Source organism: Spodoptera frugiperda, chromosome 8 (assembly GCF_023101765.2).
Source record: "Spodoptera frugiperda isolate SF20-4 chromosome 8, AGI-APGP_CSIRO_Sfru_2.0, whole genome shotgun sequence".
NCBI lineage: Eukaryota > Metazoa > Arthropoda > Insecta > Lepidoptera > Noctuidae > Spodoptera > Spodoptera frugiperda.
The window spans coordinates 1906714-1924955 of record NC_064219.1 but is presented as its reverse complement, the minus strand read 5'-3'; the positions used below and the strand labels follow the sequence as shown (position 1 = coordinate 1924955).

At 36.1% G+C, this 18242-nt stretch overlaps 1 protein-coding gene across 3 annotated transcripts in view; it reads right to left on the bottom strand.

The window, feature by feature from the left end:
• Positions 1-508: 508 nt before the first annotated feature.
• Positions 509-18242, bottom strand: part of LOC118275583 (hemicentin-2) — a 305982-nt gene continuing 288248 nt past the window's right edge. For 2 of the 3 annotated variants that reach the window (XM_035593592.2, XM_050695473.1), the window contains exons 8-17: positions 15271-15418; positions 13186-13316; positions 11701-11860; positions 9747-9850; positions 5480-5669; positions 3366-3499; positions 2766-2946; positions 1977-2224; positions 1331-1489; positions 509-1162 (exon numbers count right to left, since the gene is read on the bottom strand). In XM_035593592.2, the coding sequence (XP_035449485.1) occupies positions 905-1162; positions 1331-1489; positions 1977-2224; positions 2766-2946; positions 3366-3499; positions 5480-5669; positions 9747-9850; positions 11701-11860; positions 13186-13316; positions 15271-15418 (1713 nt within the window). In that variant the 3' untranslated portion in view covers positions 509-904. The remainder of the gene's footprint in view (positions 1163-1330; positions 1490-1976; positions 2225-2765; positions 2947-3365; positions 3500-5479; positions 5670-9746; positions 9851-11700; positions 11861-13185; positions 13317-15270; positions 15419-18242) is intronic. The other variant, XM_035593593.2, reaches the window with a different exon arrangement.

Here is an 18242-nt window from a genome sequence, read left to right as displayed (position 1 = left end):
TTTAACTGTCCAAGTCAGATAGTCAAGACAATATTTTCGAACGCAAACTACGGAATATAACACCCACTTCGCACCAATTTATAGTAATAGCAATGACTTAAAACTGGGAAATCTTAATAAGAACTAAGAAGAACTTCGCAGATATTTTTAATTGCAAAGTAAATCCATTCTTCAGGTCTCAGCTAAAAAGTTTACGAGAGCTGTAATAAAGAGTTTTAATAGTGACGTCATGTTTTAGTTCCCCTTTAATTTGAGTTCATAAAGTCATTGCAGTTGAGTTTACAGCTCGCTTAAATATAACTTCGGGTGTTGAAAAACAAGTGTTAGTACCTTTTTTTACTTCGAAGCCATGAAAACTTTAATGAACTTCGTTCTTAGTTACGTGCTTGTCGATATTATAGACGTAGGTGTATTTTTCAAGGGGGAAAATCATTCAATGACTTCTCCTGCTTTGAGCGAGGCGAGAAGGAGTGTCAGACTATTGCTGACTAAAAACCACCTAGTTCCTACTCCTGATTATCGAGCCGGAGCCCCAGTAAACCCGCTAGGTAGTCCACAGGCACCATCACTACTGGACCCTATCTGTGGTAGACGTGGGTGTTCTACGTTTTGCTTTTGAACCAATTTTGATGAATAATTTAAGTGTTTTTGTGGAAATAAACCCTTCTATCGATACAAGTCGTGGTCAATATCAAAAGCACGCAAGGAACAACGAATGAACTAGGCATGCAATATGTATAGAGTTAAAATGATAACTGTGTTTTTATAAGAATGTAAATCACAAACAGCACTACAGCCAAGTACTAGATACCCACAACGAAAACACTAATCACTCGATTTAAAAAAAGTTTTGAGCACTTGAATAACACAGTCGTATTTACATGTCCTATAGTTGTGTGGTCTGTCAGAGCGGGGTGTCGCGGGGGGGTAGGCGGGGCGCGGCCGCGGGGGCCACGGGGCCCGGCGTGGGGCCCGGAGGTCCCGCGGGCCCCGTCGGCCGCGGTAGAGTCCGTAGGTGCTGTAGAGGAATACCTCCCGATGGGCCCAATGATGAGCCCCGTGGCAACGTGCAGGAGCCCGACGCAAACCGCGCCGGTGGCGGTATGCCTGACGACGGGTTCTGAACGAACAGAACACCATAAGAATATCCTTCTTCCATCTGCTGGACAAATTTTGATAGTGTTTTATAAAGTTTACTATTATTTTATGAAATTGTTTGTTTAATATTGATAAAGATTTATATTTCAAGATGGGTTTTGACTAACATCAAAACAGATGGGTATATTGAACTTAAAAACATCATCAAGTAAAGGATTAAAAGGCAACTAACCTGTGGGTCATGCATGGGATGCGCAGGCGGCGGCGCAGTACGTAACGCCGCGTACGCCGGCAGGCCGCCGCGCACGCCCGCCACACTGCCGCGCGCCCCGCCCCGCACCCCCGGTGGAGGGGAGATTGTTGAGACTTGTTGTTGACGGTAGTAGTCCATCTGTAGAGGAATATGCTGGTGAGTGATCATGTTTAAAGGGGGAGAGAGTATAAAGAAAGCATGGTTTTGTTTTTGTGGACATTTGGTACCATCACTTAGAAAGATAAGTTTTAAAAGAACCTTTTTGCGGTGAACTTCGGTCGGAACGGTCCTGTGAACTTCTGTGACTTGTAATATCGACGCCAAACATAATCATAAGTTCACACTCACGAAGTAAAATATGTTCATTTCCAAAAATGTTCTGCTAGATACTAAAGTTAGGTAGATAATTGAACTAATTCTGAGGGGGAAAAATCATCCAACTACTTCTCCTGCTTTAGACGAGGCAAGTGTTGAACTCTTACTGACTAAAAATTACCCCTATCCTACACCTGATTTTCGAGCCAGAGCTCCGGTAGTCCCATTAGGTAATTAACTACTAGGGCTTTTATTAAGTCATACTTGACTTTCACACACTTTTATATTGACAGTCTCAATTTCTCCTTACCTGCATCTGATCAGTATCCGACGGTATTATATCTGGATTCCTATCATCACTCTCACTGTCTTCCTTCTCCCTCAGTTTGTCTGGACTGGCTGGTTGTGATGAGGGTGGAGGAGCAGACCTTGGCTTCCGTTTAGCACAGCGTTGTCTCATGGCTATCATGAAGAGTATCAGCACCACCGTCAGGATGATACCACCACCGACTGCCACTGACATCGCTCCCGACATTTGGAAGGCTGTTCTTGGTAGGTCTGTTGGAGATTGAGCTTGTTTAGATGCAATAAATAGCTTGGATATTGGTGTTAAAAGGCCTGATAAATTCATAAGTATGATATTAGAATTATGATATTTTTGGTTTTTGACAAAGCGTTTGTTTAAAAAACCTTTAGCTGGTCCAAAGTTTTATTGGTCTTCACTAAATCTATACATGCATATGATATCAGCTTAGTCAGATTAATTGAATTATAATACTTTAGCGAAATTAGTTGTGACGATATAAATGCCAGGCAAAATAAAAATATGTTTGTTTGTGTAACACATGACTGTATTACATAGTAAGGATCGGTTCATATCTGACTTCAAATACGTGGAGCGTACCATCGGTCGTATTGACGTATGTATCATCGGTTGAGAGTGAACGGTCAATTATTTTTCTCTACATTTGTCTGTTCTGTCGTTATGCGACCGATGACGCATGTCCCGTCAAATTTGAACCGACCCTAAACGTTGATTAATTTTAGTAAAACAGTCTAATAGTTAATTGCTGTTGCAATAAATAAATCACAAGCTTACCTAAACTCTTATCATGAACATGGTGTTTCTCTGGTGGCCTCAAGGTGCTGGCCCTCAAAGGATAAGGATCTCCTCTGCCCTTGGCATTATATGCCAGAACAGCTGCAGCGTATGTTCGACCTGGTGATAGACCGACCGCCGTGAAGCGAGGCACCGCACTTGATACGTTGGCTACAATCTCCTGTGGGTAGAAAATTGTGATTAGGGATGGTTCTCCGATATATCTACTAGTTCTAATAGATCTTGAGTGAAGTAGGGTTTAAAGACATGTCTGATCGTGATGTTTCTTTTTCTTGTCTAATAATATCTACTGATTTATTTCGTTGCGGGATCAAGACAGTCATTCGTGACCCTGGGATGCGCTGGACGTCTGTGTTCCGGTGATTTCATGGTCGTATCTAGCGTGCCATAAAAAATGTCTGATCCGTTTGGGTTTTTAATTAAGATATATCTGTCATCTTCTTTTACTATTGTATTCTACTGTGTTTATAGCTTTTGTTTTTCGGTCTTATTCATGAGTAACAGAACTTGTCGTACTAAATGATTTTCTAAGCTTGTGAAATCATTTCAATTTTAAAGTGTATATTAACAAATATTTACCTGTGTTACAATCTCTCGTACTTCTAGAAGAAAAGACTGTGGCATGCCACCGTTGAAACCTTCAGAACATCGAACCCCGAACGATGTTAGCGATGCGTTCACTACTGTGCAGTTGTGGACTTGGTCGGGACGACCTAGGAGAAAAAAAAAAGTCATGTTTACTATAATATTATTAGCAATAGAAGATATGTACGTATAGATTATACAGATTTTATCTTTAGGCTTTTTATACGAAACAAACACATTACTTATTTTGCGTCAATTACACTGCGATGCGATGCGTAGAACTGAAAAATTGAGCTCAGTGCCGTGACATTGGAGAGGCCTATGCCCCATGCTTATGTCCCATGTCATATAATAGTGGACGAGAACAGACTGATGACGACGATGATACTAACGTAAAATTTGTAAAGCCCATTCCAAAAACAAGTAAATGTCCATATTTAGATACTGTGGCTTAAAAACCTAATTACAAGTATATTTTTAGATTCAGGAATAAAAAAGAACTATTTTTCCTATAAATAATCGGTCAATATAATATTGTTTTCTTGTCCCTGCCTGGAAGCCATCTTGGCAGGTAAGTAAAGGCTCTATCGAATCAACTTAAGACGTCCGTGTTTATTCTGGAGATGAAAGAATAACTTTACGGTGACTGTCACATTTTTGACAAGAAATACTTATATAACTTCAGGTGTGTGGGTGTAGACGATTATTAAGTATAAAATAATAAATAAGATTACCTAGTATTTAAGTAAATGTAAGTATGTTTAGGAAACAATGATCTTTGTGTGACTAAAAGACCCTAAATTAATAAAGATAGTAAAAGACAATATTTCGTGAAATGAGAGGACACAAGTGAAGAGGCCTCTGTTCAGCATTAGCTGCGTTAGATGTGTGAAATCTTTAACGAATGAATAAAAATACGACGTGTTTGATACTTTTGCAATACTATGCCACTATTCGAGTCGGTCAATCAGAGCGCCAAACAAGCTTTCTTTAGATTATTTTAAACATTATATAGTATGTATGTTACTTATAAATACTAAGGGTACTGATTAATGGCTTGAATTTTGAATTTGAATTACTAGATGATAATATACAATTTTGACACAGGTCTTACGAAGCTTATATCACAATTTTATTCCTAGTTAACAAGTAAGCAAGTCTACACATACATAAGTTTTTGAAACTGGTCGGAATGTTAACAAAAACTGTAGCAAGTAATAGATGAAACTTTAATTCTACATTTGACTCCTCAAGAAATATAATATTTAAGTTCCAAAAATAAATTACTTAGTCTCACAAACTGAGACAAAGTCAAGAGGAGAAATTAGGCTTAGCCTTTCATTTCAGTTCTTAACTAGACAGAAAGATCTGAAGGAGGCTCACACTTTCTTAGAAATTGACTTCAAAAAGAATATAACTATTTGCTCACTAAGAAACAACATGACTGATTTATGTTAAATATTTTCTGTCTACGATTAGATTGTTTTAGTTTGTACACCCACAAGTACATCTATCAGAAGTTGTGAAGGTTTCAGAGAGAATTTTCAGCCGCCTGCGGGCAAGATGTGGCATTTGTGGTATAAAATGTACCTATATATTGTTATTTTAGGGAGATATTAGCTAAGTTATGTAGAGTATAATATTATTCTAACTTATAGTTTGTAAGAAATTGTTTAGTTTTTGAACGATGTTTTAATTTAGAACTATGTTTATTAAGTTTTTGGTGCTTTAAAAGAATATGTTTACCAGTGGTCTTCGCTAAATAGATAATATACCTTAAATCTAACAAAAGTGAAAAAAAATGACGGGCATATATCGATTAAAAAAATCTAAAGTCTAAAAAGTGTATAGAGTACACAATAGAAAATAACATGATTAATTGTTGCAAGTTACAATAAAACGTGTTATTCTCTTTAATCAAGGAATAAAAAGCAATAACAAAAACATATTTTTTCTAATTTCGTACCTTAAAGCAAGTATAAAGAGGGATGCCATAATACGATTTTGCATTTTAACATAATGCGTGTGCATTGTGTATCACGCATTATGTTAAAGGGAAATCCAGTTATGACATCTCTTTTTTGTAATGCTTCATGTCTTTTACTCACCAGCGGCAATGATGTGATAGACGCAAGGCACCCTTTGCTTTCCAATCCTGTTGTGTGCCCAGCAGAGAAGAGTTCCATAGTCCATCTCCGTGTGAGGAGTGTAGGTGACGGTGGAACTGGTACCAGCTCTGGAGACGTACGTGTCACTGACCTCGTTGCTGTTCGCTGTATTGTTGAAGGTCCATCGGAACTGTTGGAGAAAGATGATGATTATAAAAATGGAATTCTGTAGATGGTCTGATAAAGTCTTTGTGAGTCCCTTTAGAAGAGAGGCACTTGTCACTTTATTATAAAATCACAAAAAACTGAATACTTTTTAATCGATCTAGTGTTTCTTTTTGATTGAGGGGGCTTTTCCACCAGACGTGTGTTATGCTACGTTGCTATGGATGCGTTAGGTTTCAACCAATTACATTCATTCGGTCAAATAGACTGGTAAGGCATTTTTGAAACATGCAATTTCACACGCATATAACACTCAGATCTGAAACAACAATTTGTGGATCACACAAAGAGTTGCTCCGTGCGGGTATCGAATCCTTTACACGTTGCACGACAGCTAGTTGCCCAGCCATCGCGCCAACCGAATTAAGCTAGATATTAATTTCCAATTCCGCTTAATTTATGAAAGGACTATTAACTCATTCCAATACCATCAAAGTTCGACTATTCCAAATGGCGATACGCCAAATTTTCTGTTCAATATGTCATGTCGGTGCAGGAAGAGATTTATAATAGTGTTTGTCCCGTAACGTTGGCTGCCCTGTTTCAATATTAAATGTTGGTACAAGCCCGATGAGGTTATGTTTCTGCACACGATCCGTGTGTTTTGGTTGAAATTGTTACTATTTTGATAGTATAATATATGGAATAATTGTTTGTTTACGGTTTCCAGGAGTTAGTGTAGCGTTGTGTTTCTAAAAATAAAGTGAGGTAATGGATTATTTCATTTAGCTAGCAGCATTTCGGTTAAGATATCTTTTATACACTGTTTATTTTTTGGATTAAAGAAAATATGTACGACTGCCTCGTTGGTCTAGTGGTCGCAAATGCCGGACAAGGGGTCTCTGGTTCGATCCCCGGGTCAGGCAAAGTACAACTGGGCGTTTTTTGGTTTTTCATAAATTTCTCAGTAGTAGTAGCACGGAGCTTGGATTTGGGTCCAGTACATAGCAATAGGCTCACCCCATATTACACAAGACTTATGACACAAATGGTGGAAAGTGGATGTACATCGTGTAGTGGCATTATGTGCCGTAATGTGCACCTCTGCCTACTCCTGCGGAAATAAAAGGCGTGACGTTCCATATTGCAGAATATGTACAATTTTAAATTATAATCAATTATTGAGTTGAATTTCATCACTGTCAACTAAATTTTTGAAGAAAAGATAATAACATAAGGAATATTTATTATAACTAAGTACAAAATAATACTAACCTATAGATTCTATGACACAACAATCAATACAAATCAAGAAACGACAAGCACACCCGAGCATGACGCGCCTAATTCGGCTAGGATACACTAATCAAAGCCAGTTCTCACAAATAATTCCAGAATACTCCATCATAATAACAGTTGACTCAATGGATTATCTTTAACAATAAACTATTATCTGCTCCTAACAGGACCTATGTAGCTTCGATACAATCCCTATCAGCTTGAATTAATTCCATTTTAATATTACTTATTCATGATTGCTTTTAGTCAGTTCCAGAAGCATTGATTCTGATCAACTTCTCACTTAATACTTTGGAAATTGTTCTGTTTAAAATTATCTATTTTCGTAGGATCAATGTTCAAAGAAAGGGGCAAATCCTTTCATTAAGGACCGACAAATTATTGTAAGCAGTTTGTGGGAGATAGATAATTGGAAATGTATTTATAGATTAGTTCCGTTATGTTAACATTAAAGTTCTTGTTAAATGAAGATTGTTATCTTGAACTTAATTATAACCTACTTAAATTTTCTCTCGATGAATAAATTTAATATGAGCTGTAATACTTAACATGTTTTTGCTGTTTTTCCTATTATAAGCTGAACTTGGAGCTGCGGACTACCTAACGGGTTATCGGGTCTCCAGCTCGAAGAGCAAGAGTAGGAACGGGGTGATTTTTAGTCAGTAAGAGCCTGAGCCTTTCTCTCGCCTCGCCCAAGGTGGGAAATGTCATTGCAAAATTTTACTGGACAAAAAACAAGCCTGTAAAGTTCGTCAAGACCCGAACGGTGTTATACTTACTTTTGACAAACAATTTCTATGCTATGTATTTTAAGCTAAATCTAACATTTTTTTAAGTTCTCTGTATTATATCCATCTCACAGGTATTGATTTCTGTCTTCCATACGTATTTAACATATTATGTTTCGTACGCAATAAAAAAAATTGCAGCCATTTAAGTCCCAAGCAAAGAACACAAACCCACGGTTACTTGAGTAAATAAAAGCCATATAATTCCCTCCTTACTCTTCGGTGGAACGGCAAGATTTTTTTGGAAAAACAGGAAACGAAGAGACCGTCACAATTGAATTGTTGTAATTGAATCAATGTCTTTGGGCGACAGAAGGACGACAGAGGGAAGGGTTCCTCCGAAACCACATTCTAATTCCTTCTTGATTGGCAAATTTAACTGAGGACTATATACTATACAGATATTTGTATGAATATCGGGTATTGTATAATTTCTGACTAAATTAACAAACCTAAACGAACTGAACTAGCGTTTCAATTATGCAGATAGTAAGATGAAACGTTCTATTAATTAATTCCCTGTGTATTGAGGGAGCTGGAGCATGACGGGTGCTTTTGTTGTTGGCAAAGTATATGGAGATATTGTAGCTTAGATTTGTAATAAAATATTTAATACAAACATTAATTAGCTTTGGTATAATTATGCAGGTTTATTCTTGGTTTTTCTTGGTTGTTGTTAATTAGATTTTGTGTTGGTTGCATGGTTAGTGGAGTGGCTGGGTGACTGGTTACAGAGTAATGTCTTGTGGGTTCGATTGCCGTGTTTTAAATCTGTGGGTAATGTGTTTATGTCAATTTATCGGAATATTGTTAGGTCCTAAAACAAACAATTATTTGCTTAAAACGTGATTTGTATACCTATATAAATTCTGAAATGTCGATCCAATAATTTGTATCGAAATTTCCTATTATAATCGAAATATACGCTTTTATTTTAATTATTTTTTATGTTTTGTATGTGGTAACACATGACAAGTGACAGTTAACAAAAGTATAAAGACGATCGACGAGCAAATCAACGGTCATATATGGAGCAAATCCTACATGAGCACATATGAAATTTAACTTGCGAATAAACATGGATAGAAAATCCCTATGAACAACTGTTATGTCATCTCGCCTGATCGAAGGATCTTAGGGAACTTCTTAAATCACAAATAGTTGTTCTTAATCTGTGTTTAATATAGTATGTAAAATTATGCATTTGCAATCGAATCTACGATTTGGCAGACAATTTTCATAATGAGCAACGTTTTTAAGAAAAGAAGTGTCGTTTTCTTTTGTTTTTTTTATCCAATATCATCCGGTCATTCACCTTGATTCACTTCAAATTACTCTCTGATTTCAATCTTATCAAATAATGAAATAATACCTATGTAATACTATCTACTGAGGTAATTTAGGGACATTTGACACTACTAATGAAATGGGTGATACATTTCTATGGATTCAATCTCAATAGCAACAGTAATTTTTAACAGACTGGTAACAGGTATGTGATGTAAATTAAATGATTGGATACATTATGTACAAATCACATCTAGAGATCATGATGATGGTATAATATTTTGATTCCGGCTACAAAATATCGCTTTTCCACCAGAGAGGTACGCTATGGTACGTTGCTATAGATGCGTTTGCTACGTTACACATAGCTTAGCACTGGTGGAAATAGACTCAGCTAAGCTATGTTTTTACATGGATCGATACGTGCTATGGATGACTTCCCTACTATCGATACATCGCATACTCGAGAAAACGAAACCTTTTTTCTGCTAGTCAATTATTATTTATTTACACTTTTTTTTTTAATACATCATTCCACGACGTGTGGAATTTTAATTTTTTTAAAAAGGAAGAATGGAGTTTCTTACACATTATCTTCCATTCGAAGCTATACTTCGGAATGAACATCTAGCTTCACTAATAAAGATATTGACGGAAAATTCGATTTAACGTTTCAAAAGTGCCTAATTAATGGTTGATTGTAATAATAACGATACGTGTGTACTTACCACTACTTCAGGTGGGTTGGCGTCCACATGGCACGTGATGTGTGCCCGCTCCTGTTTCGCTACTCCGTGCACTCGCTGCTGTGAACTCCGGCAAGTTGGTGCGTCTGGTGGCAATAAGAATAAATACTTCAATCAGGTAATACCACGATTTTAATACGAGAGGTAAAAATAAGTTAGCGATACCGCAATTCCGACTGTCCAAAGTGCAGAAATCCTTCTTAGGGATTATGTTAAATGTTAAAATAAACTACCAACTATAGTTTCTTGCTTGTTCTTCTTCATTCGAAGCTACACTTTGGAACAAGCACCTAGCTTCACTGACAGACATACTGAAGGACAAATCAATTTGACGTCTCAAAAGTGCCTAATTTAGGATTAATTAAAATGAATGCTTTGACTTCCACTTTATTTATAAAACCAGTGTAACTTGTGCAGTGGCTGGGCAACTGGCTGCTGTTTAATGTGTAGCAAGTTCGATTCATGCACGGAACAACTTTTTGTGTGATCAACAAATTTTTGTTTCGGGGCTAGGTGTCATGTGTATATGAACTTGTATGTTTGTAAACGCACCCACGACACAGGAGCAAATCCTAGTGTCGGGCAACGTTTAAAAAACAATTAGTTGGATGTGGTTATCCCATTATCGACCTAGTACAAGGTAGGTATACCTTGCATGATAATTGTAATTCCTGACAATAGGCGTGATTTTACACTGCATTGCACACTATTAGGTGGTAGCGTAGCATGCGATCCTATTAACCTAATTGCCGTATAGTAACTAATTAATAGCAAAGAAAAGGATATAAAAATTATTCGATACGACATTTGAAAAAAGTAATTTGTAGGATTCTTAAGTCCTGATCTGGAGCTAGCTGTTTTACCGGGACTCCGGCTCGAAAAGCAGAAGTAGGAACGGAGTAGTTTTTAGTCAGCAAGAGTCTGACACACCTTCTCGCCTCGCTTAAGATGGGAGAAGTCATTGGTAAACTTTCCTCTCTCAAGAAAAAAAGGATTCTTAAGTAGCACTAAATAGAAAGAAGCATTAAAACATATTATTACGTTATTTCTGTCAGTATTTGTTTACCATGTATAGCTGTTTGTTTTCCATTAAGTAATAATGAACTAAAATAAAATAAAAAATATCTTCAGTTGAAGCATACCATACATATAGAACATGATTAAGTTTAAAATAAACCGTAAAGCACATGGTAAACAAGAGATTTACTTCAGAATCTATTTAAACTATTAATTGAAGTAATTATCAAGCATTTCATAATACACGCGAAGACTATAAAGCTGGTTAATTGCCGCTTCAAACTCCATGCAATCATAAATTGAACTTGAAACGTTATTATATGTATAATTAGAGTAAGGAGAGGTTGTTGAGATATTTGAGTGCTATTTCTGTTTCGAGAAACAATAAAATGTAAGTTCTATGATTATTATGAACTAACATCATCATCATAAATTATTATGTTTTTCGGCTTACTCACGTAATTGTTTGACGAGGAACTCGACTAGTTTTGTTTTGTGTCGCGGAATGCTGCTCATGAATATGAGCTTCTAGCATTGCTTGAAACTAGTCGACTTCCTCGTGAAATAATTATGTGAATAAGTCGAAAAACATAATAATTTAATTTAGTATGTCTTCCTTTTTGAATAGATCTTTCTTTTATAATAGATCCAGTCTTGAACAGAGGTTTACATCCTAAGAGAGAGTTTTTATGGAATAGGAGGCAAACGAGCAGACGGATCACCTGATGGTAAGCGATCAACGACGCCCATGAACACCGCCAACATCAGAGGAGTCACAGGTGCGTTGCCGGCTTTTTACAAAAGAATACGCTATTTCCTTTAAGATTTGCTACAATCTCTCTCTTAAGTAAGTCTCAGAAAAACTATTTTTTTAATTAGAGTTTGAGAATTTATAGTTATGGTATCTTTTATCACTTACATAAAACGTTTAAAGTGAAAGGTTTGCTCTCTCCGTCGCCTTCAGCATTGAACCCCACACAGGTGTAGTTGCCAGCCGTCCTTCTGCCCACACCCTGGAGCACCAGCGACTGGTTGCTGATGATGACGCCTTGGCCCACGTTGTGGAGAAGTGTTTTACCCTAGGAATAAAGAAAAATAAAAATATACAGCTGCTTTATTCGGTAAGTGATGGGAAATTAGACTAATTGACTCGAAGATAGATCTGACCAAACATACAATTTTTAAATGTATTTAGTGGTCTTAATCGTGACTATGGTATGGTTTATGATTCGATTATCGTATAGGGCTAAGTTATTAGGGTTTGGGGTTTTCGCATTTGAACTTTAGTGAATGACAATAAGTCTGGAATTATCCATGATGCTTTGTAATAGACTCTGTTCCTCTATAGCGATGGAAATAATAAATACGGTGACTGTTGACAAGCAGCTTTCAAGGCATATTAAAAGTATAATCATAATGTTACGTCATCAATTAATACATCTATATTAATAGTCATTTTATATGATATTAAATGATTTCTAAAAGCACATTCCTGTCTCCTACTGATTTTAGAATCTGCGTATGCCCGACAGGGTCCGCAATTTTGTCTTAATTATTGTATTTCCACCACCTGTGTACGTCGATGTGTGTGTGTATCGATTCAAAAATACTTGATTACTTAATCTATGAACAATTTCTAAAGACGGCAGTTTTCTTACTAAAAACTAAAAGGAGCGATCGAGAAACGTGGCGAGCATCAACTTGATGTTATAGCGAACTAGAAGTTAGTTTGGGAGTTAAGTCACAGTTCCAACCCTTTCATGGGCCCCATGGGATTGAAACTTAGTGTTATGTCTCTACACTATAAGATACATGGCCGGAATATAAGTTTGACCCTTTTGCTTTAGGGACATAGCTGAAGACTTTATATCCTTGCTGGGGGTTTATTGAAAAAAGTTTTGTCTAGAGACTGTGTTGTCTGTTTTGAATTTTGGCCTTTGTTGGGTTAGTTGTTGTGATTTTTAGATTGTAAATTTGATTCAGTGCAAGATCTATGTTTTGGAGTTGATTTTTAGTTAATTGTAAGTGAATCAATCAAAAGACACAATAAAGAAATCAAATATCTTTTTTATGTTATAAGCCAGTAAACGATCAGACGGATCTACATGAATGGTAAGCAATCGCCACCGTCCATTACACCCGAAACAGAGGCGTTACAAGGTGTTATTGGGGAATCGAGCATTAGAAAAATTGGGAAGGGGGTAATTGGGCCACCAGTTACCTCATTACAAAACACACATTACATTAACGTCGATTTTTAGTGAGGCCGTGGTATCACTCCGGTCGAGCCGGCCCATTCGTGCCAAAGTATGACTTTCCACACTCACGGTCTTGATTCTACTGTCATGACAAATTTAAGTACTCACTTAATGATATATTTTATTGTTTAACAGATTATACTCACATTATGCCTCCATTCGACTTTGTAAACGTACGGATGTGCTCTGATGATGCAGTCGAAGTAGACATCGGTGCCTTCTCTGATATTCGAAGGATCCAGGTTCGTTCCCAACCTGACTACTGTTTCTGGGACATCTGTAAAGAAAATAGAAGTAAATATAAGGGTACTCCAAATTGATTAGTTCCAATTAAGATTGAATGTTTCGTACATCTACATTGGTTCTAAACTTATACAGAAAATAGTGTGAAATATGTTTGAACTGAAAGAGGTATTTAAGATTCGTAGTAATTAGCGTTCCATTGTCTTTGCCTACCCCCATGAGAGATAGGCGAGGCGTTCTGTATGTTTGTGGAAGGAAATATTTTCGTTTTTGTATTGTGATGGATTAAGACTATAAAATAATTTAGCCCGTCTAAGTCTTGAGTTTGAAATTGTAATACTGGTAAGTAACTAAGTCTGGATTTACTTCATAAGTCAAGCTAATGTTACCAGTCTAAATAACACAACCTTATACATTTTCGACAACGCGCCTCCAGGTTTTCGTACGTTCCACTGGTTGTGGAGTAATGGAAATATTTGTGACTAACAAGACTAAGAAGAAGTGGGTGTACTAAATCACTCCCAACGTTATTTTTATAAACACTCTTGTTAACACCTACATAAAGCTCATTATTATAACGACAGAGTTTACGAAAAATATTTCAAAAGAAACGGATTATCCCAATTAAAAAACCAGAATAATGTGTAAGATATTTAAATAGGTAGTATTACTTGGAAGTGTGGTAAAAATATAATGAAACATCATATGCTGTGTTCAAAAGAAAAATTTTCTTATTAATAAACATGATTTCTGAGAATTGAGGGATGTAAATCTTCTTTTCTTTTATAAGTCACATTTTCAAAATCCTTAGGGGACACCTACGTCATAGTGGGTGTAGTCAGTCACCTTTGAATTATTTTATATTTATATGACCTTGATAACTGTATTTCCATTAGATTCTCTATTCCTCGCTCGGATGGTCGGATGACCAATGAATGTCAAAACTAGTCCAATGTCTCTATAGAAAAACCGTATTGTCCAAAAATCGTTTAACATGATAATGGCAACCTGTCTTTTCTTGATAGATTTATTTATTTAATCTTCATCACAAAACAGTAAATAGCGGACTTAATGCCTTAAGGCATGTTCTCTAACAGTCAACCATAATATAATAGATAACACCTAAAAACAAACGGATATCCGAAAATACGATTCATACATATTAAATAATCGCTAACCAACCTCTGTAAACTTCGCTCCTAACAATATAATAAGTAGATTGTTATTTCAGTCTTCAATTTCAACAAGTTTTTGTACTTTCGGAAAATTTTCACTCGCCGCCATAAAATCTAGAATTCAAGAAAAACAAAGTTCGGTAGGAAAACTGGAAACTTCCAAGGTTTACTCGTAATAAAATTCGGAAGGGAAATTTTCGGATAAGCTTAATTTTTTCTTTAACGTTTTTACTTCCTCATGGGAGAGTTGAGATTAAGATGTTCAAGTTTACGAGAGCTTATAATAATTTTCTGATGGAATATCGAGATATATTAGAATTCGAAGCGGTTGTGGAGAAATATCAGGTGGGTACCTCAAAATAAAGTCATATTTTTGCACATGGCTCAAATTCATTTCTATTAATTAACGTAACTACTTTGAATAAAGGAAGTCCGATCAATAATAAAATATTAACTAATGCTCAAATACTGAAACGATCCTCATTTTTTTTGTTGTATCTCTAACATTCTCTGCTGCTACCTCTGCCTTTTATAAAGAATTTTTAGTGACAACTATTTCCAAGAGCTTTTTAAAATTGAGTGACGCTTAAGTATTTAACCATAAAAGTCATAAAATAGATACGTTTTATAATCGTCCCTGATTTTTGTACTTATAGTTGTTTCAACGATATTTACAGATAATCCTAACCTGTTCAGTGTTTACACATGAATAATTAAGGACTAAATATGTAACAACTAAGCAATCCCTTATTGTACTAATTCTTCTATTTCCAACCCTAAGGATTTCATAGAGAATTAATCAGAGTAACTTACACTGTATATCCAACGTCCAGTCATCTTCTAGAGCTGGTACCAACGGCATCTGAGGGTTGGATGCTCTGCACGCGAGCTTGGCTCCTGCATCAGACTTGGTCAGCTGCAGCGATACCGTTGACGTAGTTGTGTTGCCGTCTGTTGAAAGCTGTGGAAGAGATTGGATATTAGTATACTGTATAGTTTGACTGCACTGTTGGTGCGGCACTTGGGCAATCTTACCTATTAACCTAACCTTGTAAGTTTATAGTAAATGTACCAATGTGATCCGTTACCTAACTAAGGCTGCTTTTTCACCAGAGATATGATGACTACGCTACGTTGTTGTGGATGCGTTTGGCTGCCATCAATTATATTTATTGGTATACATAGCTTAGCATTGGTGGAAACGAGTTCAACTAAGATATATTTTTTATATGGAAAGGTGTGTGCTATGGACGGTTTTCCTACTATCGATACATCGCATACTCGAGCTGTGCATCTTCCTCGCACAGCTACTTTGCGACGACACACCTTCATATCACATCATACTCCCACCGCTACAAAGATTAGTATAGGTGGAAAAGGTCTCATAGTGTCACAGCTTAGACATTACGTCTTCGCAGCATAGCTACATAGCACATCTCTTTTGGAAAATCACCCTCACAAATCTTAAATTCCAAGTCAAACATACCAAACTATATTCCTACAAAATCAGACTCACTAGACTAAATAAAACAAAATTACATTCAACCCCTTTGACCTAGAACCTTCCATAATCAAAATTGACTTCTATTAAAATCATTTTGAAATTACGAATCAAACGGGCATATGATTGCTGTCGGGGACTTTAAATTAAAAGGGTATATTCATTATTGTTCCTGACAGGTAAATTGCCGCGTCGTGTCAAGATAGATAATATCTCTAGGGAATATTGACAATCTACTTAAAATAATGCTTTATTCGTGTTTTCAAACACGAAAAGACTTAGCTAAGGGTGAAATGGGTAACAATAGGAGTTTATAATTTAAATTTGATGGTTTTTGAGTTTATTAATTTTGTTTGTTAGTTAGTTGGTTGGTTTTGAGTGAAAAAGTGATTGTTGGGTATGGATAGACCAGGGTTTCTCAATCTATGGCATACAAACTAGTACGCCTTGTCTCTTGTAAGAAGCACTAACCAACGTATTTTATTTATCTTTTTGATGTGTGTTTTGTTGAAAATGTTGTTATTTTGTTACCGTGATAAAAATAAAACTAATAAGTATACAAAAAAAGTTTCTTTGGGAAAGTTATTTTAAATCATGAGTACAATCACGTGTTTAAATATCGTTCACTAATTATATTATCAGTCACCCTATCTACATACACCTCAATCTATCCACGAACCTATCAAAAACACAAACCCACCACCAAATCCCTTCCACGAACAAACCAGCCAATCAGACGGCTTATCCATCTCCTATACGTATTCAGAATTGATTTTAATTAAGTGTAGTTAATATTAATTTCTAGTTGGCATGTCGGTTGGTGTAATTAAATTACATATTACAATCAAACAGGTTTGAATAGCATATGTGGGGGCTGATTGACGTCACGCGTTCTTGTAATCAACTGGCTTGAGTTCCTGATATTTCGGCTTCACAGTGTAATCTGGTTACTGTTATACAAGCTATACATAACCAGTTTATCTTGGTCTTGCTTTGTAAGATCTTTTTGTGTGTTCATAGGTCAGTTTATACTGGTTTTGTATAGGTTGATGTGTACGTGTGTATAGTTACTTTTGTTTAAGCCAACGAGGATGCAGGGAATTTAATTTTAGTGACAACGAACGCTTGTTCTTACGAGTATGATGAAAGATGTTGGTTTATGCTTTAGTTGTTGTTACTTTTGTTGGATATTCGTTTGTGAGTTATTAAATTTTTCTTTAGTTATTCAAGAAACTAAGATTTTTAGGTTAATTTCAGGCAATGTATTGTACAACTTTTCATTTCCACAAAAAGGATCGCATCTCAGAAATCAAGTCGTGTTTCTAGTTATAGATAACAATGTTTCGTATTTAACCTTTATTACCTGGTATTATGGGTCAAAATTGACTCAGAAACAATCATTTTTAGTATTTGTAATACCAGTAGTTGTCTGAAATAGCAATGCTCGAAAAGCAGAAGTAGGAATGGTGTGGTTCTAGTCAGTAAAAGTCTGACACTACCTCTAGCCTTGCCCAAGGTAGAAAAAGGCATTGGATGATTTCTGTTCGTAATAAGCCTAACTAGAAACTACATATCAATCTCTAATTGGTCAGAAATCTCAAAAAAATATGTCTTACAATCAAAAATGAATCTTGTCTAAACAGAAAATAATCGAAAATGGATTAACTAGGACATTCCATCAACGATCTCAAAGGCAAAGACTCGAATATACAAGTACATAGAACCTACTAGAAAACTGATGAATGATTGGATACCAGTGCAACATACGACGGCTGAAAGATTTTCAGCATGAAATATTACTGCAAAGGACGATTTTTTGTTAAAACGATCCATAAGTTACGTTCGTTAGAGATTGGGAAATTTTCATGAAAAAGGCTTCCCTGAAACGCTGAAACAAGAACTCAAACAGTCGCTGTGTACCTGGTTTTTGGTATATATTGCAGTATACTTTTATTTTTACGGAGCTTGTGGTAAATTTACAGCGGTACCGAGTTATCGCTCTTAGGTTGATGACTGTCAACATCTACAGAATTATCTGATTTGTGAGGTGTAGTCTTTGTAAATATATTAACTAAGTAAAGAACAATTTGGCAGAATCTTATTAAAACTATGTATTGACTTTATCTTGGTAGGGAATAAGCTGAGAGATCTGTATGATTATGCGCCATGTGGTCGATTTTTATATAAATGTTTCCTTCTGTAGAATCTGTTAGGAACAGAAACTATTTATTACAATACAACCAACCGTTGTAACGTATTCTTATAAATACCTCAAAGACATGGC